The sequence below is a fragment of the Arachis ipaensis genome, chromosome B6 (assembly GCF_059453495.1).
Source record: "Arachis ipaensis isolate K30076 ecotype BB chromosome B6, ASM5945349v1, whole genome shotgun sequence".
Classification (NCBI taxonomy): Eukaryota; Viridiplantae; Streptophyta; class Magnoliopsida; order Fabales; family Fabaceae; genus Arachis; species Arachis ipaensis.
In genome coordinates, this window is record NC_142441.1 from 102,041,658 (window position 1) to 102,066,415 (window position 24,758).

Below are 24,758 nucleotides of genomic sequence, written 5' to 3' on the forward strand. Positions count from 1 at the left end.
AACCAAAGTAGTTATAAAATACAGTGGGATAAAAAATATCAATACATATACAACTTATTAAAAGTCATTAACTTACTCTATTTCTGTCATTTTTTGTGTAGAAAATAAAAAAATTAAAAAATAAATATCAATAATCCAAACATAATATTGTTGAGTTTCGTAGTTTATAGGCAAGAACTCATGATACTGAATCTTGTAGCTCACAGCATTGTGCTTTAGAGAAAGGAGATGGCCCTCTTGGAAGATCATTTTTGTAGCACTTGAGGATTTTATATTCTTCATGCATGACTATCAATGCAGTTTCTTTACTTCCCATTCTTCTTACCTGCAACAAGTTTAAAAGAAATGCCATGAAAACACACTCAACCATTTTATCTTCAAAATTCCAGAAATTTCTCATGAAGTACAGATAAATAAATCATAATTTTCAACACTATAAAACACACAGAAATTTCCAGAAATTACTCATTGAGCTTTAACGTGCTGAAGGACATTATAGGCTTCATGTTCTTCTCCAAAATCCTACAAGGACGAATAGTTTAAGAATTACTATAATAATAATAATAAATGAATAAAGCAAGAGACGATAGCAATTAACAAAAGGTTCAACTTGCACAAAAGCAAAGCAAAACATGATACCTTCACAACTACGCAGGAGCAACCAGTTCAACTTGCACAAAAGCAAAGCAAAACAGGACCTTCTTCACTGCAGATTAAGAGTATGATAAAAAGGGTATCAACTAACTACCATTTTGGCTTTAAAAAAATTCAAGTTTTGACAAAATAACCCTTCTAAAAGAGGGAAAAAAATGACATTTTGGCTCCCTAAAGATGATTTCAGTTTGACAAAATAAGCTATTTTCTTCATAAGTGCCAAATAACTCATGCATTTTATTCAACTTTTTATTGGAACATTTGAAAAATTATTTAGAAAGTACATACAAATAATCGAAGAAAAATTCAATCTCTAGAAATACAATAGTTTTCTTACTTAAATCATAACTGGGCCTTATAATCTAATCTTATTAGGTAAAAATTCAATTATCAATTATATATAATAAATAAGTAAATAAATATGATAAAGCTATCACCAATTCACCAGCTAATTTTGGGTATTATATCAATTTAAAAATAAATATTTCCACTCTCATTTTCTTCTGGCTATTTTTGCTAATACAAAGATGATGAACTAAAAGAAAAGGAAGGGAGCAAGAAATACTGAAATAGTACCTCATAAGCGTTGGATTTGGTACCAAGCTAGATCAGAACACCAACACTCTTTACCTGAAAACCAGAAGAAAATGTTAAACATGATTAACTATAAGCCCTCCGAATTTGAAATCCCACAATATCCTTAAAAGTTTGCCTCTTATAAACACATGAAGCTAAATCACCACATTACCACCCATTTCCCTTCCCAAAAAAGTTTTAAACACAGATTTGAGAAGCTGAAAACTCATGAGTTTTTCTTAGCATAATGAACACGAATCCATATAACGGGGCAAAAAAAAAGTCCATTTTTGAAGTGAACCCGATGACGAAAAAAGAAAAGAGAAGTTGAAAACAATGGATTTGAGAAAGAGAGGAATGTACCCAGATTGAAATAGGAGAGATCCATACCTGAAGCATTAGCAGGGACAGTTTTTAGATATGAAATCTATGAGAAAAGTGACATTTTTTTATGAATCTATGAGAAAATTAAATAAATAAGACATGAGTAAAATCAAATGGAACACACCCAGACATCCTTGTTGATAGGAAAAAAGAGCAATCTCTTTTTTACTGTACAGGGAAAAAAGAGCAATCTTTTACAGCCATGCACTCTACAGAGCTAAAGTCAACCCATAAACACTTCACTCTCAAAATAATCTAATGTGAAACATCTAGAATTAACACCTAGTATTTCTCCAACAACCAAATTAATCCATAGAATTAAGAGCTATATAGTTATATATACTACAAACAAGCCAATGACAATTGTTTCTCAATCAGATAAGAATTACTAAGATTAAATTTAATCACAAAACAGTAGTGTGAGTCACATATTGAGACAATTACAATTTGGTATTAATAGTCTCTAATAAAAAATTCAATTACTACGCATGAATCAAGAACAAACAGAGAAAGACACCAAAAAAAAGAGAAAAAACCAGTTCCAATCAATAGTAAGAAAAAGCCAGCGACAAAAAGAACAGAGACACAGACACTTACCAAAGATGAACACAGATACAGCCTCACAAAACAGAAACTATGCAATCATGTAGGCACATTATAAAGCTTCCATAGCATAAAAAAAATCCCATTTTGAACAAGACACATGAATGAAAGCTGAGTTTGTTCACTCACCCAGGTACAAGAGACACCTAATTCCATAGTGGAACCTTTAATTAATTTGGACCCTACTGTGTGCACATATGCTTCCACTATCACGCATATTTCTATATATACTAACAAATATTACACCAAACTAAATATATAAAATCTACCTGCAAGACATCTTGTTGTGGAGAAGACAACACAGTAGAAAGAAGTTCAATGCTGTTTCTAGCAACATCAAAAGCTTCCTTAGTTTGTTTAGGAGTAAAACTCTGCACAGGAATATCATTATGCTGAGTCTGGCGTGGAAGATCAAGTTCAACCTCAGACACCGAACGCGGAGGAGTGAAAATAGGCGCCAAGCTCTCGTTGTGACAGCCAGAGAACCGAATACCCTTTGATTTCAGACTCAACCACAAAATGGAAACAAGCAATCAACAATAACACTAACAATAACCCACACTAGCAAATTCAACAGCTAGAGCTAGTAACTAACCCAATCAATTTAGCCTAGGATTTTGAGTTTCTAGTTTCTAGGCATGATATGATTATCAGAAATTGTCCTTTGACTTCAACTTAACAATGAAGCAGATATACATGAAATAGGAAAAAAAAGGTGGTAGTACCTTGTAAGTTTCTTCGTAAACAGGGAGATAGTGAAGCTCGATGGTGGATTCGCCTCAAGCCTCAATCATGATCAAAGCCTTGTTGCGGTTATTAAAACAGTTTGAGGATCGTCAATTAACCTAACCATATCATCAAGAACCCTCTCAGCAGCGACTTCAGAGAAAGCCTTCTCGCAATTCTTCACGATGGTTTCAAGCAAGACGAGGGGCAAGGAATCGAACCTTTCAAGCAGCGACTTCAGAGACGTCCGAGATGTATCCGACTTCAGCGACTTCTCGCCAGCGATGCATCCGACGCCAAGCTCAACGGAGATGCCACCGATCGTTTCTTATAAACACAAGAGACGTCGGCACTAGCAGAATGACGGTTGGCGCTGACAGGTTGCCGCTGACGAGTGGCGCTGACGAGTGGTGCTGATGGTTAGAGCCACGCGTGAGAGAGGGAGACGGCGGCGTGGGGCATGAGCGACGAGGGAGGGATGGATGTAGGTGCTGCGACGGGTTAGAGGGAGGGGTTGTGACTGGTTGAGAGAGGGAGACAGCGGCGTTGTTGGGAGAGGGAGTTAGGGTTCAGAGATGAGAAGGGTGAGTGACGGCCAGATAGGGTGAGAAGTGATTTTCGAAACCAACACTTCTAGTCTAGGTTAAAACATAAAACTTAGAAAAAAAAGTGAAGTGTGAAAAAAATGGGTGGGAACCTAAATTTTGGAAGGAGGGAACTCTATCGGTACGCTTTTGTAAGGTGCCCAAATAAACATAAGATATGGGCACGCTTTAAAAAGGTGACCATTGAAAAACTAACTAGTCACGCTTTTTAAGCGTGCCAGTTTCTCTAAAGCGTGGCAAAAAAAAGCGTGGCCGAATCACAAATCAGTAGCCACCCTCATAAAAGCGTGCCGATTTCTCTCTATGGCCACGCTTTTCAAGCGTGGCTAAAACAAGCGTGGCCAAATCCCAAATCAATGGCCACCCTCGCAAAAGCGTGCCCATAGACCACTTTTGGGCACGCTTTAAAAGCGTGGCAAGAAAAAAGGGTGCCGACAGGCCTTTTTTCTTGTAGTGTACCTTTGTTAACCCCTTTTGAGCTTTAATTGACCCCATTGTTTGTAATATCACCACAATACAACCTTAAGCGAAAAATCATAATTTACCTTCAATTGTATCCTTGATTAGTTTAGGTTGAGGAGTGTGTTACATTTAAGTGTGGGGGAATTTTGGGAGCATTAGTAGAGGAAATTTTTATTTTGGATCTTCATTGAAAAATTTAGAAAATGGGTGCATTCATGTATGAACTATTAAACCATATGCATTTATCTTGATTTGGAAAAAAAATCAATCAAAAGGGGACAAAAGTTACCCCCAAAGAGAAAAGAAACAAATAAGGAATGCATATGTGATGCAAATGAAAGAGCATGCATGAATGTGTATAAAAAGTGTGATGATGGGAAGTTAGGATTGCATACTCATTGTTATTGGGTTGATATAGGTTGAGTTGGATACTTAAACTAATCAAGGATTCAATTGAATTAGTCCACTTAGCCAAATCTATCCTACCTTAACCCTAACCCCGTTACAATCTTACAAAGTCCTCATGATAATTGCATTCATGCATCACATGGTTGTTGATTGTTAGATGAAAAGCAAATCTTTGAAAATATTATTAGAGGAGACTTAAGTGATTAAACCCTAAACACCGAGCGATTAGAGTGCATACACTCCTAGTGAGGGTTCGATTACTCAATTCTATGTCTCCACCTTCTTATCATATATTCTTGCAAGTTGCTTCATTTTGAAACTTGAATCAATTCTCTAGATTTTGATTGCACTGAATTACTTATTTGTTTAGCCCTATATGTCTATATTCTTCCTTGAAAATTTGATTGTTTGTTTTCACCAACTCAATAGGAAACTATAGATAGATAGATATATATAGATAGTATATAGTATATTTGCATGCATTTAAATAGTTACATTCAATAAGTTGTTACCCCTTTGATTATTCTCCTCGTTTGGTTTAGCATGAGAATATGCAATTGTTTAAGTGTGGGGAAATTGATGAGTCCATATTTGATGAGATATTCTGGCTTGATTTGAATGGATTTCATCACATAAACTCACACTTAAGCACCAAAATAGCATACTTTTGTGTTATCTTTCCAGTTTGGACCTAAATGTGAAAACATGCATTTTTGTGCTTAAATTAGTGATTTTAATTCCACTTTCATGTCATTCGATGCCGTGATATGTTTTGTGAGTGATTTCAGGTTATTTAGGCAAGATTGGCTAGGCAAAAGTGGAAGAAAGCATGTACAAGGGACAACACATGAAGAAAACAAGGAAAAGCACACACAGTCAAGTGTGCGTGTGCACAAGCAAGCGTGTGTACGCACAAGAAGGAATTAGCATGTGTGCGTGCGCACAACCCTCTGTGCGTATGCACAGGTGAACATTCAGCAAAGTGTGTGTATGCACACATCTATGCGTACGCACAGGTCCCTACACGTGGTTTCATTAATGAAACACGTGATCCGCGATTTTCGGGGACTTTTGGCCCAATTTTGGAAGGCTTGATGCTGAATGCGGTGCTATATGAAGGGGATATCAACACATATGAAGGATGCATTATTACAAGCTTAGATTAGGTTTTTGTCTTAGTTTTCCTTAGTTAGAAATCATCCTTAGGAGTAGGAGTAGTGTAGATAGCAAATGCTCTCCTAGGGTTTTAATTGTAGCATTTTATAGCAAGTTTGATCTTGAATTTTGCTTCTTTAATTGTAAGTACTCTCAATTTTCTCTTTAATTATATTATCTTTACTTTCATTTTTCTTTGGTTCAAGTACTTTGTTAATATTTGCAATTTTGAGTTTCTTGAAGTTTTGATTGATGAATTTTGTCTTTTATGGTTTATATATGCTTGATTAAGTTTTTATTGTTGACATTGTGAATATTTTGGTTATAGTTTGCATTTTCCTTTGCAATTTATCATATTTTGGTTTTATACCCACAAGGTGTTTGTGAAAATGCCACTTATGGATTTTGAGTAGATTTTAACACCTTGGTTTGGAATTTCAGTTCCTAGGATACTAGAGTCATGATGTCCGACATTTAGTGGTAATTTTTGGGTAGTTAGTTAACTCTTGTGTTCATTGAAGCTAGCTTTTTACCAATTAATTTGGTAAGTTAGCTATGACTTATGGATCAAGGTCAATTATGCTTGCTTGACCTACTCCTCGATGTTAGGGATTGACTAAGCAAGATTGACTAATTATAATTCCCATAGTTGTGGTTATGGCGATGATAGGATTCCTTAAATTCTCATTCCCAAGTTAAGGCTCTTTTATGCATATCTTAGCATTTTCACTAGTTTTGATCTTGTTTCTCTTTTTGCTTGCATTGATATCAATTTTGATCATCTCTTAGTTCTTTTATTTCTTAGTTCTTTTAATCTTTCCTTTCTCGATTTCAAAACCCCCTTTTTGCCTCCACAACCAAGAGCGTAACATTTTAATTGCATTCCTAGGGAGAACGACCCGAGGTTGAAAGACTCTCGCTTTATATGTTTTGTGTTGGAAAATATCAAACTTTGATTGAGAGGAATGTTTGTTGGTCTAGGCTATGCTTGCAATGAACAAATTATATTTTGTGAAATTCTAGATCGACATCTATTCTCTCATCAGCGGTTTATGAGGTAAACCAAACTGATTAGGTAACCGGTTTCTAATTAATCCAGTTGAACCGGTCGGTCCGATTCAATTTGCAGAACTATGATAATGGATAAATAAAAGACTATTTAATATTTAATATTTTTATGTAATCTAATTCTAAATATTTTGATATGTTTAAAAGATTCAGATGCTGACTTGAAAGATTCAGACGCTAACAAAAAGAATCTTAAAAGATATTATCAATAAAAAATATTTAAGGGATGATTAATTTTGGCAAAAGTAACCATCTGTCAATTGAGTTAACTGAAATTAACGTTAAACATAGACATGAAAGTTAACAACGTTTTAAAAATCCTAATCCATTTTTTCTAAAATTCTCATCTCTTTTTCTTCTTCTTCATCATCTACTAATATCTTTTTCTTTTCCAATCTCTTCATATCCCTAATCCCTTCAGTCATCCGCTTCCTCCTTCTATACTTACAATCTTCAAATCAAATATGTATTTTGAATTCAATATATATTTTGTTTTCCTCTGAGTTTATTCACTTACATGCCGCAACTAAGATTATAAATTTTAAAAAGAAAATTATTAGGCGACTAAAGATGAAGATGTTAAAGGAGGAAGAGCATTGTCGAAGTACTAAATCTTGAAGAACCACGTGATGGACGCACGAAAATGGAACTTTTCTCCCTCTTGAGTTCGAGTTGTCCATCCTCCTCATTTTCCTTTGTCGTCGCTGTCTACGCCTTCTTCCTTCTCCTCCCCCTCCTCCTTAACTATTTTAGCAATAACATAAGATCTGAGAAGGATGGACCCAGCAGCAGCAGTCGCGCTGACATCCTCTTTTTTCATTGTCAACACCGCCATTCTCCTTTTCCATGGTCGTCGTCCTCTCTCTCTCTCTCATTTTTTAATGGATGTTTTGATTTTGATGGTGAGATTTAAATTTAAATTGTTGTTGTGATTTGAAATTTAAATTTGTTGTTGAAAAAGAAGGAGGAGGAAGTAGATGACTAAAGAAATTGAGGGTGTGAGGAGATTAGAGAAGATGAAAAGGAGGTTAGTGAATGATGATGATAAAAAAGAAGATACAAGAATTTCAAAAAAAGGAATAAAGAGATTTAAAAAGAGACTTTTTAAAATTATAAAAATTAGAAATACGGATAACTTTTATAATTATAATAATTATTAATTGTCACGTCAGCATTTAACGTTAATTTCAGTTAATTCAATTCACGGCCGGTTATTTTTATCAAAATTAATCAATTTTTAAGAATTTTTTATTGATAATATTTTTCAGAGTCTTTTTTATCAGCATCTAAACCATTTGAATTCCAAATTAATAGTTACCTCAAATAAACAAACAATCACCTTAATAATGTAAGAGTTAATGTACTATTTTTATTTTTAAAACATCTTTTTGCATTTAAAAAATACTGTAAAATATTTTTTGTTCATAAGAGTTTAAGTTGGATCTTTGACTCAAAACTACTAGCAAAAATATAAAAATATTTACCATCTTAAAAAGTTTTACATATATTGTTATTTCTCATATTGAATAGCATAAATAAATAAATTAACAGACACGGTTACCCTCTTTCAACTGCAATCTTTTCATTTTCAAAGATCAAAGTCGGATTATATTCGATTAGGAGAGAAAGAATCTCCTGACTCCTATTACTTATCAAGTTGGTGATTTTAAATTTCTTCCATTTTATTTTGAGTCGTCATGGCTGAGTTGTCTTCCACAAGGGCGTTCCCGCAAGTTGTGGATGACTTTCCTTTTCTCAACTTGAAAGAAGGTCAGGCATCCATTGACTGATCTCTTGACGCATTATTTTATCATTTATTTATTTTTTTTATTTCCTATTTTCCCCACGAATGCACCGTTGCACTCATGGTACCGCCATATTCACATAAGAAGTTAACAACTAACAAGTCAAGTCAATTCCTTGGGGTCTACAAAGGAAAATGATATTTCTGTCATGTAGCACAGGTTAAAAATTAACAATAAACACTCAAATTTATTTTTCTGAATCAAATTTTTAACATGCAAATTAAATAAATAAATTTTTATTAAATTATATTATGAGATAATTAGATAAACAAAATATTCTAATTTATCCGATAAAATTAATTTGTAAAAAATTTAGAAAATGAAAATTTATTAGGAAATAAAATATTTGATCTATTTTTTTTATAACAATTCAAATGTTTACTAAAAAATTATCCCTTTATTTTCTATACTTAATAGTTACTTATAATACGTTTTTATTATATAATATTATGGATAAAAGGATTTTTGAATTTAACGAGGGTGTAACTACAGATATTTATTATGAGACTATAATATTGGGAACCCTTAACAAATTGTTATGAAATTTTTTCTCTGAAAAATTCAACCTCATAAGAGAAAATATATAAAAGATTATATATCAAATGTCTTTTAATATACGATTTTTTTTTGGATTTGCGTAAATTTAATTTGTATAGATTTTTCTTAATTTATTTTATGCTGGTTATTTTTTTTAGGAATAATAAGAATGGAATTCTAAAAACTTAAATCGGTAGAAAGAGATATATAAATAATTATATCTCTTAAATATAATCCAATTTCAAATTTGTAAATAGTCAAATATATATCACAAAATTACTACTCCTTGCTATATTAGAAAAGTAGTCATATCATCAAGCTACAAAAGAGTTAGTAGAAAAGGAGCATGAATATAAACAAATCAATTATATAAACATAAGATCTAGGTAAATTTTTTGGGGGACTTTATAATTGATGTTGAGCTATATATATGAATCAAAACAGAAAATTTGATGTTATAACGACAACAAAACTATCATATAGAAATATCTTTTAGCCCTACATAACAGCTCATTACTCAAAAATTGTAACCATGGAAAAAGAGGTCAATGTGTTTTGAGAATAGACCACATTTTCAGTGTGGTAGCTGCTACATGATCTATTTCCTAAGGTCACGTTTAATTTTGAGTAAAGGCCTAGATTAATCTTTGACCTGTCGGATTGAGAGATACCGTGAAAAACAAAAAAAAGAAATTAATTATGTGCATCAGCAGATATAATTTGTTGCATGCAACTTACAAGTTACAACAATGTATGTTGAGAAAGAGTTGAACGTTTACATATTTATCTTCTTTCTTGCAATTTTAATTTTCTAGAGGATCTCCAATTGGGAACTATATAGGTATATATTCCCAATTTAACTTAATATTATCCTCGATCCCCTGTCCATGTTTCATATAATATTCTCTTTCCCGTAAATTTATAATGTTGACATCTGTTCCGTCCTAGGCGAACCGAAGTATACGGCGTCAAAGTTAGCTGCTTGTGTCTTTTGGAGAGCTTATATGTCGTCCAGGGAGCAGCGTTGCAAGAGAACTGGTGCACGAAATTGTGATCTCCAGGCTCGAACAAATTCTGGTAATGGCTCCAAAGCTTGGTGCTCTGATCTTAATTCATAATTGTCACAACTTCGATACAACTAACCAGCAAGTGCACTGGGTCGTCCAAGTAATACCTTACGTGAGTAAGGGTCGAATCCCACGGAGATTGTTGGTATGAAGCAAGCTATGGTCACCTTGCAAATCTCAGTCAGGCGGATTTAAACATGATACTTTATTAGATTAAAATAAACAATAAAAGGGATAGAGATACTTATGTAGATTCATTGGCAGGGATTTTAGATAAGCAAATGGAGATGCTTTTCGTTCCTCTGAACCTCTGCTTTCCTGCTATCTTCATCCAATCAGTCTTACTCCTTTCCATGGCTGGCTTTATGTGATACATCACCACTGTCAATGGCTACTTTCGGTCATCTCACGGGAAAATGATCCAATGCCCTGTCACGGCACGGCTAATCGTCTGGAGGCATCACCCTTGTCAATGGCTTCATCTTATCCTCTCAGTGAATAATATGCTCACGCACCCTGTCACGGCACGGCTATTCATCTGTCGGTTCTCGATCATGCTGGAATAGGATTTACTATCCTTTTGCGTCTGTCACTAACGCCCTACAATCGCGAGTTCGGAGCTCGTCACAGTCATTCAATCATTGAATCCTACTCGGAATACCACAGACAAGGTTTAGACTTTCCGGATTCTTTTGAATGCCGCCATCATTCTAGCTTACGCCACGAAGATTCTGGTTAGGAGATCTAAGAGATACTCATTCTAGCTTATTTCATGTAGAACAGAAGTGTTTGTCAGGCACGCGTTCATAAGGGAGAAGGATGATGAGCGTCACACATAATCATCACCTTCATCACGTTCTTGGGTGCGAATGGATATCTTAGAAGAGAAATAAGAAGAATTGAATAGAAAACAGTAGTACTTTGCATTAATCTTTGAGGAACAGCAGAGCTCCACACCTTAATCTATGGAGTGTAGAAACTCTACTGTTGAAAATACATAGGTGAAGGTCCAGGCATGGCCGAGATGGCCAGCCCCCTAAAACGTGATCACAGGATCAAAATACAATCCAGGATGTCTAATACAATAGTAATAGGTCCTATTTATAATAAACTAGCTACTAGGGTTTACATGAGTAAGTAATTGATGCATAAATCCACTTCCGGGGCCCACTTAGTGTGTGTTTGGGCTGAGCTTAAGTGTAGCACGTGCAGAGGCCATTTGTGGAGTTGAACGCCAGTTTCTATGCCAGTTTGGGCGTTCAACTCTGGTTTTGGATCCTTTTCTGGCGCTGGACTCCAGATTTGGGCAGAAGGCTGGCGTTGAATGCCAGTTTACATCGTCAATTCTTGGCCAAAGTATGGACTATTATATATTTCTGGAAAGCCCTGGATGTCTACTTTCCAACGCAATTGGAAGCGCGCCATTTCGAGTTCTGTAGCTCCAGAAAATCCACTTTGAGTGCAGGGAGGTCAGAATCCAACAGCATCAGCAGTCCTTTTTCAACCTCTGAATCGGATTTCTGCTCAAGTCCCTCAATTTCAGCCAGAAAATACCTGAAATCACAAAAAAACACACAAACTCATAGTAAAGTCCAGAAATGTGAATTTAACATAAAAACTAATGAAAACATCCCTAAAAGTAACTAGATCCTACTAAAAACATACTAAAAACAATGCCAAAAAGCGTATAAATTATCCGCTCATCACAACACCAAACTTAAATTGTTGCTTGTCCCCAAGCAACTAAAAATCAAATAGGATAAAAAGAAGAGAATATACTATAAATTCCAAACTATCAATGAAACAGAGCTTCAATCATATGAGCGGGACTTATAGCTTTTTGCCTCTTGAATAGTTTTGGCATCTCACTTTATCCATTGAGGTTTAGAATGATTGGCATCTATAGGAACTTCAGATTTCGAATAGTGTTATTGACTCTCCTAGTTCAGTATGATGATTCTTGAACACAGCTTCTTTATGAGTCTTGGCCGTGGCCCTAAGCACTTTGTTTTCCAGTATTACCACCGGATACATAAATGCCACAGACACATAATTGGGTGAACCTTTTCAGATTGTGACTCAGCTTTGCTAGAGTCCCCACTTAGAGGTGTCCAGGGTTCTTAAGCACACTCTTAGTTTTTGCTTTGGACCTTGACTTTAACCGCTCAGTCTCAAGTTTTCACTTGACACCTACACGCCACAAGCACATGGTTAGGGACAGCTTGGTTTAGCCGCTTAGACCAGGATTTTATTCCTTTAGGCCCTCCTATCCACTGATGCTTAAAGCCTTGGGATCCTTTTTATTTGCCCTTGCCTTTTGGTTTTAAGGGTTATTGGCTTTTTCTGCTTGCTTTCTCTTTCTTTTTTTTTTCTTTTTTTTTTCTCCTATTTTTTTTTCTTTTCTCTTTTTTTTTCTGCAAGCTTTGTTTTTTTTGCTGCTTTTTCTTGCTTCAAGAATCATTTTTATGATTTTTCAGATTATCGAATAACATGTCTCCTAGTCATCATTCTTTCAAGAGCCAACATATTTAACATTCTTAAACAACAACTTCAAAAGACATATGCACTGTTCAAGCATACATTCAGAAAACAGGAAGCATTGTCACCACATCAATATAATTAAGTTAAGTTCAAGGATAAATTCGAAACTCATGTACTTCTTGTTCTTTTGAATTAAAACAGTTTTTTATTTAAGAGAGGTGATGGATTCATAGGACATTTATATCTTTAAGACAAAGTTACTAACTACTAATGATCATGTAATGAAGACACAAACATAGATAAGCACATAACATAGAAAACGAAAAACAGAGAAAACAAGAACAAGGAATGAATCCACCTTAGTGATGGTGGCGTTTCCTTCTTGAGGAACCAATGATGTCCTTGAGCTCTTCTATGTCTCTTCCTTGTCTTTGTTGCTCCTCCCTCATTGCCTTTTGATCTTCTCTTATTTCATGCAGCATGATGGAGTGCTCTTGATGTTCCACCCTTAGTTGTCCCATATTGGAACTCAATTCTCCTAGGGAGGTGTTGATTTGCTCCCAATAGTTTTGTGGAGGAAAATGCATTTGAGGCATTTCCGGAATCTCATGGTGATGAGCTTCATACGCCTCTTGAGCTCCATGAGTGGGCTCTCTTGCTTGCTCCATCTTTTTCTTAGTGATGGGCTTGTCCTCTTTAATGAGGATATCTCCCTCTATGTCAATCCCAGCTGAATTGCATAGGTGGCAGATGAGGTGAGGGAAGGCTAACCTTGCCATAGTGGAGGACTTGTCAGCCACCTTGTAGAGTTCTTGAGGTATAATCTCATGAACTTCCACCTCTTCTCCAATCATGATGCTATGGATCATGATGGCCCGGTCTATAGTAACTTCAGACCGGTTGCTAGTGGGAATGATTGAGCATTGAATAAACTCCAACCATCCTCTAGCTATAGGCTTGAGGTCCAATCTTCTTAGTTGAACCGGTTTGCCTTTGGAGTCAATCTTCCATTGAGCTCCTTCTACACATATGTCCATAAGGACTTGGTCCAACCTTTGATCAAAGTTGACTCTCCTTGTGTAGGGGCGTGCGTTCTCTTCCATGTATGGCAAGTTGAACGCCAACCTCACATTCTCCGGACTAAAATCTAGGTATTTCCCCCGAACCATTGTAACATAGTTCTTTGGATCCGGGTTCTTACTTTGATCATGGTTCTTGGTGATCCATGCATTGGCATAGAACTCTTGAACCATTAGGATGCCGACTTGTTGGATGGGATTTGTTAGAACTTCCCAACCTCTTCTTTGAATTTCATGTCGGATCTCCGGATACTCATTTCTTTTGAGTTTAAAAGGGACCTCAGGGATCACCTTCTTCTTGGCCACAACATCATAGAAGTGGTCTTGATGGGCTTTGGAGATGAACCTTTCCATCTCCCATGACTCGGATGTGGAAGCTTTTGTCTTCCCTTTCCCTCTTCTAGAGGATTCTCCGGTCTTAGATGCCATCAATGGTAATGGAAAAACAAAAAAGCTATGCTTTTACCACACCAAACTTAGAATATTGCTCGCCCTCGAGCAATAAACAAAAGAATAGAAGAAGAAGAAATATGGAGAGGGAGAGGGAGATGAGGTTTCGGCTAAGGAGAGTGTAGAGGGGTGTGTTGTGTGAATTTGGTGAAGAATGGAGGTCTTTATATAGGGAAGGGAGGGGGGTTTAAGGTTCGGCCATATGGGTGGGTTTGGGTGGGAAATTGGTTTTGAACTTTGAAGGTAGGTGGAGTTTATGAGGTAGGTTTATGGGGAAGAGTGGGTGGATGTGAGTGGTGAAGGTTTAGTGGGAAAGAGGGATGGAGGTGATTGGTGAGGGGTTTTTAGGGAAGAGTGTTTATGGGGTTGTGTGAAAGAGAGTGGTGAGAAGAAGTGAGTGGAGGTAGGTGGGGATCATGTGGGGTCCACAGATCCTGAGGTGTCAAGGCATTTACATCCCTGCACCAATTTAGGCATGTAAAATGCCCCTTGCACACAACTCTGGGCGTTCAGCGCCAGGTTGGTGCCTATTTTGGGCGTTCAACGCCCCTTTGCTGCCATTTCTGGCGTTGAACGCCAGAACCATGCTTGTTCTGGGCGTTCAGCGCCAGGATGCTCCCATTCTGGGCGTTCAGCGCCAGAACTATGCTCTGTTCTGGCGTTTGAACGCCAGACAGATGCTCCTCCAGGGTGTGATTTTTCTTCTGCTGTTTTTGATTCTGTTTTCAAAACTTTTTATTTATTTTGTGACTCCACATGATCATGAACCTAAGAAAACATGAAAAACAATAAAAATAAGAATTAGATAAACATTGGGTTGCCTCCCAACAAGCGCTTCTTTAATGTCAATAGCTTGACAGTGGGCTCTCATGGAGCCTCACAGATGTGCAGAGCTTTGTTGAGACTCTCCAACACCAAACTTAGAGTTTGGATATGGGAGTTCAACACCAAACTTAGAGTTTGGTTGTGGCCTCCCAACACTAAACTTAGAGTTTGACTGTGGGGGCTCTGGTTGACTCTGCCTTGAGAGAAGCTTTTTCTGCTTCCTCTCCATGGTTGCAGAGGGAGATCCTTGAGTTTTAAACACAAGGGAATCCTCATTCCATTGAAGGACTATTTCACCTCTGTCAACATCAATCACAGCTCTTGCTGTGGCCAGGAAAGGTCTTCCTAGGATGATGGATTCATCCTCTTCCTTTCCAATATCCAGGACTATGAAATCAGTAGGTATGTAAAGGCCCTCAACCTTTACTAATACATCTTCTACTTGTCCATAAGCCTGTCTTCTTGAGCTGTCTGCCATCTCTAGTGAGATTTTAGCAGCTTGCACCCCATAGATTCCCAGTTTCTCTATTACAGAGAGGGGCATGAGGTTTATCCCTGAACCAAGGTCACACAAAGCCTTAAAGATCATGGTGCCTATGGTACAAGGGATTATGAACTTTCCAGGATCCTGTCTCTTCTGAGGCAATGTCAGTTGATCCAGATCACTTAGTTCATTGATGAATAAGGGAGGTTCAACTTCCCAAGCATCAATGCCAAATAATTTGGCATTCAGCTTCATGATTGCACCAAGAAACTTGGCAGTTTGCTCTTCAGTAACATCCTCATTCTCTTCAGAAGAGGAATACTCATCAGAGCTCATGAAGGGCATAAGGAGGTTCAATGGGATCTCTATGGTCTCTAGATGAGCCTCAGAGTCCTTTGGTTCCTCAGAGGGGAGCTCCTTATTGACCACTGGACGTCCCAGGAGGTCTTCCTCCTTGGGATTCACGTCCTCTCCTCTCCTCAGAGGTTCGGCCATGGCGCTTATGTCAATGGCCTTGCACTCTCCTTTTGGGTTCTCTTCTGTATTGCTTGGGAGAGTACTAGGAGGGATTTCAGTGATCCTTTTACTCAGCTGGCCCACTTGTGCTTCCAGATTTCTAATGGAAGACCTTGTTTCATTCATGAAACTTACAGTGGCCTTAGATAGATCAGAGACTAGATTTGCTAAATTAGAAGCATTTTGTTCAGAGTTCTCTGTCTGTTGCTGAGTTGATGATGGAAAAGGCTTGCTATTGCTAAACCTGTTTCTTCCACCATTATTAAAGCCTTGTTGGGGCTTTTGATCCTTCCATGAGAAATTTGGATGATTTCTCCATGTTGAGTTATAGGTGTTTCCATAAGGTTCACCTAAGTAATTTACCTCTGCTATTGCAGGGTTCTCAGGATCATAGGCTTCTTCTTCAGAAGATGCCTCTTGAGTACTGTTGGATGCAGCTTGCATTCCATGCAGACTCTGAGAAATCATATTGACTTGCTGAGTCAATATTTTGTTCTGAGCCAATATGGCATTCAGAGTATCAACTTCAAGAACTCCCTTCTTCATAGGCGTCCCATTACTCACAGGATTCCTTTTAGAAGTGTACATGAACTGGTTATTAGCAACCATATCAATGAGTTCTTGAGCTTCTGCAGGCATTTTCTTTAGGTGAATGGATCCACCTGCAGAAGTGTCCAGTGACATCTTTGATAGCTCAGATAAACCATCATAGAATATATCCAGGATGGTCCATTCTGAAAGCATGTCAGAAGGACACTTTTTGGTCAACTGTTTGTATCTTTCCCAAGCTTCATAGAGGGATTCACCTTCTTTCTGTCTGAAGGTTTGAACATCAGCTCTAAGCTTGCTCAGCTTTTGAGGAGGAAAGTACTTGGCTAAGAAAGCCATGACCAGCTTATCCCAAGAGTTCAGGCTGTCTTTGGGTTGAGAATCCAACCATAATCTAGCTCTGTCTCTTACAGCAAAAGGGAAAAGCATGAGCCTGTAGACTTCAGGATCTACTCCATTAGTCTTAACAGTATCACATATCTGCAAGAATTCAGTTAAGAACTGAAAAGGATCTTCAGATGGAAGTCCATAAAACTTGCAGTTCTGCTGCATCAGAGAAACTAATTGAGGTTTCAGCTCAAAGTTGTTTGCTCCAATGGCAGGAATGGAGATGCTTCTTCCATGTAAATTGGAATTAGGTGCAGTAAAGTCACCAAGCATCTTCCTTACATTATTATTATTTTCGGCTGCCATCTTCTCTTCCTGTTCGAAAATTTCTGAAAGGTTATCTCTGGATTGTTGTATTTTAGCTTCTCTTAATTTTCTCTTCAGAGTCCTTTCAGGTTCTGGATCTGCTTCCACAAGAATGTTCTTATCCTTGCTCCTGCTCATATGACAAAGAAGAAGGCACAGAATAATAATAATAATAATAATAGAGATCCTTTATACCACAGTATAGGGATCCCTTTGTAAGTAGAAGAAGAGGGGGAGATAAAGGATGTGATGTAAGGGAAGAAACACAACTGTACCAATGGAAGAGATGTGAGATAAGATGTTAGGATATGAATGAATAAATAGAATGAGATGGGGGAGGGATAATTTTCGAAAATTATTTTGAAAAAGAGTTAGTGATTTTTGAAAATAGTTTTTGAAAAAGGTTAGTATTTTTCGAAAATTTTTGAAATCAAAAATAAAAAATAAAAATAATTAGTTAATTAAAAAGAAATTTTTGAAAAAGAGGGAGATATTTTCGAAAATTAGAGAGAGAGAGTTAGTTAGGTAGTTTTGAAAGAGTTAAGAAACAAACAAAAAGTTAGTTAGTTAGTTGAAACAAATTTTGAAAAGATAAGAAGATAGGAAGTTAGAGAAGATATTTTGAAACCAACTTTTTGAAAAAGATAAGATAAGAAGATATTTTTGAAAAGATATGATTGAAATTAGTTTTGAAAAAGATTTGATTTTTTTAAAATCACAATTAATGACTTGATTCACAAGAAATCACAAGATATGATTCTAGAACTTAAAGTTTGCATTTTTCTTAACAAGCAAGTAACAAACTTCAAATTTTTGAATCAAAACATTAATTGATTATGTTATTTTCGAAAATTTGGTATAAAAATAAGAAAAAGATTTTTGAAAAATATTTTTGGAATTTTCGAAAATAACTAAGAATTTTGAAAAAGATTTGATTTTTGAAAAAGATTTTGAAGAAGATAAGATTTTCAAATTGAAAATTTGATTTGACTTATGAGAAACAATTTGATTTTAAAAATTTTTGAAAAAGTCAACTCAATTTTCGAATTTGATGAGAGAAAAAGGGAAAGATATTTTTTTTATTTTTGAATTTTTTATGAAAAACATGAAAATTATGCAATGCATGAAATTTTTAGATCAAAACATGTGATGCATGCAAGAATGCTATGAATGTTAAGATAAACACCAAGAACACTTTGAATGTCATGATGAACATCAAGAACATATTTTTGAAAAATTTTTAATGCAAAGGAAACATGCAAGACACCAAACTTAGAATTCTTTAATGCTTAGACACTAAGAATTCAAGAATGCATATGAAAAACATGAAAAGACACAAAACAAAAAATCATCAAGATCAAACAAGAAGACTTACCAAGAACAATTTGAAGATCATGAAGAACACCATGAATGCATGAGAATTTTCGAAAAATGCAAGATGCATATGCAATTGACACCAAACTTATGATATGACTCAAGACTCAAACAAGAAACAGAAAATATTTTTTATTTTTATGATTTTCTAATTTTTTTGGATTTTTATTTCGAAAATTATATGAAAAAGAAAAATAAGGATTCCAAAATTTTTAATATGAATTCCAGGAATCTTGCATTCTCAGTCTAAAGCTTCAGTCCAGGAATTAGACATGGCTCACTAGCCAGCCAAGCTTTCAATGAAAGCTCCAGTCCAAAACACTAGACATGGCCAATGGCCAGCCAAGCTTTAGCATGTGATTCAGACATGACATGCCTGACATGCCCTACAGTCGTATAAAGTGATGGTTGGAAGCCTCAGTCCAAACGAATTTAGACATGGCTTTACAGCCAGCCAGGCTTCACATGCTTCATGAAACACTAGAATTCATTCTTAAAAATTTTGAAGAAAAATATATAATTTTTTTTTTTGGAAAACATTTTTTTTTTTGAAAACAAAGGAGAAAATTTTGAAATATTTTTGAAAAATTTTTGAAAAGAAAACGAAAAGAAAATTACCTAATCTGAGTAACAAGATGAACCGTCAGTTGTCCAAACTCAAACAATCCCCGGCAACGGCGCCAAAAACTTGGTGCTGTTGCCGGATCAAAAGGGAATCTGGCACTGATGTTACCGGACCAAAAGCTTGCCGAAGACTCAAACAATCCCCGGCAATGGCGCCAAAAACTTGGTGCACGAAATTGTGATCTCCAGGCTCGAACAAATCCTGGTAATGGCTCCAAAGCTTGGTGCTCTGATCTTAATTCATAATTGTCACAACTTCGATACAACTAACCAGCAAGTGCACTGGGTCGTCCAAGTAATACCTTACGTGAGTAAGGGTCGAATCCCACGGAGATTGTTGGTATGAAGCAAGCTATGGTCACCTTGCAAATCTCAGTCAGGCGGATTTAAACATGATACTTTATTAGATTAAAATAAACAATAAAAGGGATAGAGATACTTATGTAGATTCATTGGCAGGGATTTCAGATAAGCGAATGGAGATGCTTTTCGTTCCTCTGAACCTCTGCTTTCCTGCTATCTTCATCCAATCAGTCTTACTCCTTTCCATGGCTGGCTTTATGTGATACATCACCACTGTCAATGGCTACTTTCGGTCATCTCACGGGAAAATGATCCAATGCCCTGTCACGGCACGGCTAATCGTCTGGAGGCATCACCCTTGTCAATGGCTTCATCTTATCCTCTCAGTGAATAATATGCTCACGCACCCTGTCACGGCACGGCTATTCATCTGTCGGTTCTCGATCATGCTGGAATAGGATTTACTATCCTTTTGCGTCTGTCACTAACGCCCTGCAATCGCGAGTTCGGAGCTCGTCACAGTCATTCAATCATTGAATCCTACTCGGAATACCACAGACAAGGTTTAGACTTTCCGGATTCTTTTGAATGCCGCCATCATTCTAGCTTACGCCACGAAGATTCTGGTTAGGAGATCTAAGAGATACTCATTCTAGCTTATTTCATGTAGAACAGAAGTGTTTGTCAGGCACGCGTTCATAAGGGAGAAGGATGATGAGCGTCACACATAATCATCACCTTCATCACGTTCTTGGGTGCGAATGGATATCTTAGAAGAGAAATAAGAAGAATTGAATAGAAAACAGTAGTACTTTGCATTAATCTTTGAGGAACAGCAGAGCTCCACACCTTAATCTATGGAGTGTAGAAACTCTACCGTTGAAAATACATAAGTGAAGGTCCAGGCATGGCCGAGATGGCCAGCCCCCTAAAACGTGATCACAGGATCAAAATACAATCCAGGATGTCTAATACAATAGTAATAGGTCCTATTTATAATAAACTAGCTACTAGGGTTTACATGAGTAAGTAATTGATGCATAAATCCACTTCCGGGGCCCACTTGGTGTGTGTTTGGGCTGAGCTTAAGTGCAGCACGTGCAGAGGCCATTTGTGGAGTTGAACGCCAGTTTCTATGCCAGTTTGGGCGTTCAACTCTGGTTTTGGATCCTTTTCTGGCGCTGGACTCCAGATTTGGGCAGAAGGCTGGCGTTGAATGCCAGTTTACATCGTCAATTCTTGGCCAAAGTATGGACTATTATATATTTCTGGAAAGCCCTGGATGTCTACTTTCCAACGCAATTGGAAGCGCGCCATTTTGAGTTCTGTAGCTCCAGAAAATCCACTTTGAGTGCAGGGAGGTCAGAATCCAACAGCATCAGCAGTCCTTTTTCAACCTCTGAATCGGATTTCTGCTCAAGTCCCTCAATTTCAGCCAAAAAATACCTGAAATCACAGAAAAACACACAAACTCATAGTAAAGTCCAGAAATGTGAATTTAACATAAAAACTAATGAAAACATCCCTAAAAGTAACTAGATCCTACTAAAAACATACTAAAAATAATGCCAAAAAGCGTATAAATTATCCGCTCATCAAGAACCTCGACACCTTGAAACACGGCGGCGGGAGCACCTGCAACAAGCACTCCGACGCTCAAGTAAGAATGAGTATTATCAAAGAATAAGAAAAATAAACTAGAATTAGTAAAATGTAACCTGGCTTTCCTAAGTTGTTTAGGTTTGGTTTTATAGATGAAATGGAGTGCTGTATGTTGCTTGGTTGTTCCGATATTCGTGGATCAGTTGATGAGTTCCGTTGTTATTGGTAACGGCTAGAGGATAGTGTGTGACTCACGTGTATTTTTAGTCAAATGGTTGTTTCAGTTTGGATTTATTTGTTACCGGGATTTATGGTCGGTTTGCTGATGTTGATGCTAATTCCGAACTTAGCGAGGTACACGTCATAGCCCCCAAACTCGGCTGGCATCGTGTGGGGATGGTAGGCGAGCTTATTTTTGTTACTTCTCGCTTTCGTGCTTTAAAGTGGTCTTCGTAGGAATTTTGAATGACTTTGGAAGACTTTTGTTGTTTCTTCTTGCAAAACGTGCCCGTTTTTAATGCGCTTCTTTGCCGTTTGGATTTTTCATGCTTTGCTTAACGGTTGCGAGTTAAGTTACCCACTAAGTTAGTGGGCTTGCAATAATTTTTTCTTGCTTTGGAAATTTCATTGCTGTTTCAAATTTTTTCTATTTGCTGACTCTTGCCATGACTTCTAAAGGTTTGTCTTTTTCTCTGTAGTTTGTTTTCGTTTCTCTGTTCCTTCTTCTGAGATGGCGAGAGATAAGGAAAAAGATAAAGTTGTAGAAGAGGATAAAGCTAATCCGTATTACTGGGTTCATGATGACATGAGGACTCGCTCCTCTTCGTTTGTTAGTGTTGATTCCATGATTGAGCTTCGGGGTTTGCATGTGAAAGAGGGTTCTGGTACCGTCGTTGAATTCCTCCCCTGTTCTAGTGAAGATAGGGTTTGTGAGAGGAGGGGGGATTGGCAGTACTTCTACTTCTATACGCCTTGTCTCATTGAACTTCATGTTAGGTTTCCGTTTTCTGCGTTTGAGTGTGACGTTTTAACTCACCTAAATTGTGCGCCTTCACAGTTACACCCTAACTCGTGGGCGTTTCTTCGTGCTTTCCTGTGTTTAATGAGTTTTCTGACTGTTCCATGTTCTCTTGCTGTGTTTTTCTCTATGTTTCAAGTGAAGGGGGTCCGAAAGGGGTTGTGGGTATGTTTGAGTAGTTACCCTGGTCGTTTGCTCTTCCTTCTTTATAAGTCTTCTTTCAAGAATTTTAAGTCTTTGTTTGTAAAAGTGAGATCAGTGGAGTCCGAGTACTCTTTTTATCTCGATGACGAGTTGATAGAGCGGTTTCCCCTATATTGGTGTTCGGAACCTTATCAAATTCTTGAAGCTGTTGAACGGAGTGAGGAGGAGGAGTGATTGATAGATTTTTTAGTTGAGAGTTTTGCTGGAGGAGAGTGTTTATCTATCCCTGACCTTCTTCGCTATCACGATTCTGGGGATATGGAGGGTTTGAAAGCATATTTAGGTATTTCTTGATTTTTTGCATGTTCGCCCCCTATTTATTTTATTCATTCTGAACTTTTCCGCTTCTATGCAGTTGGGCGAGTTCCTCTTCTTGATCCTTCACGTCTTCAGTCTTTTCTTAAGAAGAAAAAGGAAAATCTTACTGATGCTTCTGTGGCCGTTAATAAGGAGGGTGGTGATGCCACCCAATCTGTTGCTCAGCCAGCGTCTTCTTTCAAAAGGAAGAGGGATAATGTTGAGAGATCTGTGGAGGTGATTTCAGAGGATAATAAGGAGGTTACTGGAGGTGGCAGGTTTGCTTTTGATCAGCAGAAGAAACTTCATGGTTTTATCCCAGGATCTGGATCACATTCTCTCTGGAGTGATCAATTTGACTTCGCCGATCTCTCTGATAAAGTGTCTCAGTATCCTGGTGATATGCTTATGACTCGTCGGGTAGGCATGGAAGCGCTTGGGAAGTTCGTTCAGGTAATGTTCATCGTAGTCCGAGCTCTTCAGATGTTTTTACTTGGTTTCTTCATCTTTATTTCGGCTCCAAACTTTGTGTAGATTGTTTCCTCTCGCCTGATGTGTGTTGGTCGAACCACCGAGCTTATCGGTGCTGAACAGCAAGAGGCTGTAAACAAAATTGCCGATTTGGAGAAGTCATGTGGTACGAGGATTGCTGAACTGGAGAAATCTTTGAAGGAGAGAGATGATGCTGTTATTGGTGCTGTGGCTAAGGCAAAGGAATTTAAGGAGGAGGTGACTCGCTTGAGAGATCAGATTCGGTTGCTGCAGGCTGAGGTCATGGAGAATGATGTTGCTAAGGGTCGGCTTACTTCTCGTGTTCATGAATTGGAGGAAAATGTCATGGAGATGTTCTCTTGTGGTTTTGAGCGTGCTGTTAGTCAGATTTCTGTATTGGCTCCGGAGTTTGATTGTGGTCAGCTTGACATGACTAAGATAGTAGTTAGTGGAAAGTTGGTTGTAGATGGTACTGTGGAGGAGCATGATGAGAACGCTCCCCCTTCTTAATTTGTTTTGCTTTATTTTCTTTGGATATGTATTGATAACTCTTTTACTTTTTGTCTGACTTTTTGGTTTTTGGTGGCCGAGATGTGGTCACCTTGTTTTGACATATTGAACTCGGATAATGTTTTGTCTTTGGCCGAGGTTAAGCCAAGTTGACGATATCACTTTGTTGTGATGTTTGTATGCTTTATTGCTCTTGTACTTTGTTTGTTAGAATTGGGTTTGCTTGAAGAGTATCGTTCATGTTGATTTGAATATATTGGGCGTCCGACCTCATTAAAACCCTTCCTTAGGCAAAATCCCTTTTTTGGGAAAAAGCTCTTAAGGGGGGAAAAAGAGTACCTTCATCCGCTGATTGTACAACTTATGATCTATACATTTTTAATGACGAAACATTCCAGTTCCCTGATACTGGGTTGCCTTGAAGTGTCTGGAGTTGATAAGCCCCCATTCCGAGTACTTTTGCTATTCGAAAAGGTCCTTCCCAGTTTGTGGCGAGCTTGCCATGCGAAGGAGGCCGTCTCGCGTCTTCGATTCGTCTGAGGACTAAGTCGTCCTTCGTAAATGTTCTTGGAACAACTTTTCTATTGTGTTTTCTCTCCGCCAATTGCTTCATGGCTCTTTGTTTAATCGCCGCAATATCTCTGTCTTCTTCGACGAGGTCAAGCTCGGCGCTCCTTATGCATGTGTTGTACTGTTCATCGTATAGTTCGGTTCTGATTGTAGGAGTCCCGACCTCTACTGGGATTAGTGCTTCTGATCCATACACTAGTTTGAAAGGTGTTTCACCTGTGGTGGTTTGTATTGTTGTGTTGTAACTCCACAATATTTCTGGGATCAGCTCGACCCATTCACCTTTTGCATTGTCATGCTTTCTTTTCATTGCCTGCAATATAACTCGGTTAGCAGCCTCGGCCTGCCCATTGCTCTGTGGGTGTTCGACCGAGCTAAAATGATGCTGTATATTAAAATTTTTTAGAAATGAGCCGAGCTTATTATCTGTAAACTGTCTGCCATTGTCTGATATTATTTCCTTAGGTATTCCAAATCGGCATATTATGTTTCTTCATATGAAAGATCTTACCTTTTCGGCTGTTATTTTTGCTAAGGGTTGTGCTTCTATCCATTTTGAGAAGTAGTCTATTGATACTAAAAGAAATTTTACCTGACCTAGCGCTGTTGGAAATGGGCCGAGAATATCAAGCCCCCA

At 37.5% G+C, this 24,758-nt stretch overlaps 2 protein-coding genes and 1 non-coding gene across 3 annotated transcripts; 2 read left to right on the forward strand and 1 right to left on the reverse strand.

The window, feature by feature from the left end:
* Positions 1–1,257: 1,257 nt before the first annotated feature.
* On the reverse strand, positions 1,258–21,417 carry LOC107648280 (TOM1-like protein 1). Its single transcript, XM_088490811.1, has 4 exons — positions 21,333–21,417; positions 3,068–3,270; positions 2,487–2,711; positions 1,258–1,284 (listed from the first exon to the last, which is right to left on the reverse strand). Exons 1-4 carry the CDS (start codon positions 21,415–21,417, stop codon positions 1,258–1,260), a joined length of 540 nt encoding a protein of 179 aa, XP_088346937.1.
* LOC148562096 (small nucleolar RNA R71) lies at positions 16,624–16,731 on the forward strand. Its single transcript, XR_015887380.1, has one exon. It is a non-coding gene; the product is annotated as a small nucleolar RNA R71 (small nucleolar RNA).
* Positions 21,418–22,951: 1,534 nt separating the features above from the next.
* On the forward strand, positions 22,952–23,551 carry LOC148562097 (uncharacterized). Its single transcript, XM_088490812.1, has 2 exons — positions 22,952–23,002; positions 23,084–23,551. The coding sequence occupies exons 1-2, from the start codon at positions 22,952–22,954 to the stop codon at positions 23,549–23,551; spliced, it is 519 nt and encodes a 172-aa protein (XP_088346938.1).
* Positions 23,552–24,758: the final 1,207 nt, after the last annotated feature.

Bases quoted from the DNA above. Each gene is read 5' to 3' on its own strand.
- LOC107648280 (XM_088490811.1), bottom strand. From the start codon at position 21,417: ATGCCAGCCGAGTTTGGGGGCTATGACGTGTACCTCGCTAAGTTCGGA. The intron at 2,712-3,067 runs GTTAGGTTAATT...CTGAAATCAAAG, and splicing joins AGAGGGTTCTTGATGATATG to GGTATTCGGTTCTCTGGCTG. The intron at 1,285-2,486 runs GTAGATTTTATA...TCTGGTTTTCAG, and splicing joins CACAACAAGATGTCTTGCAG to GTAAAGAGTGTTGGTGTTCT.
- LOC148562097 (XM_088490812.1), top strand. From the start codon at position 22,952: ATGCTTATGACTCGTCGGGTAGGCATGGAAGCGCTTGGGAAGTTCGTT. The intron at 23,003-23,083 runs GTAATGTTCATC...AACTTTGTGTAG, and splicing joins CGCTTGGGAAGTTCGTTCAG to ATTGTTTCCTCTCGCCTGAT.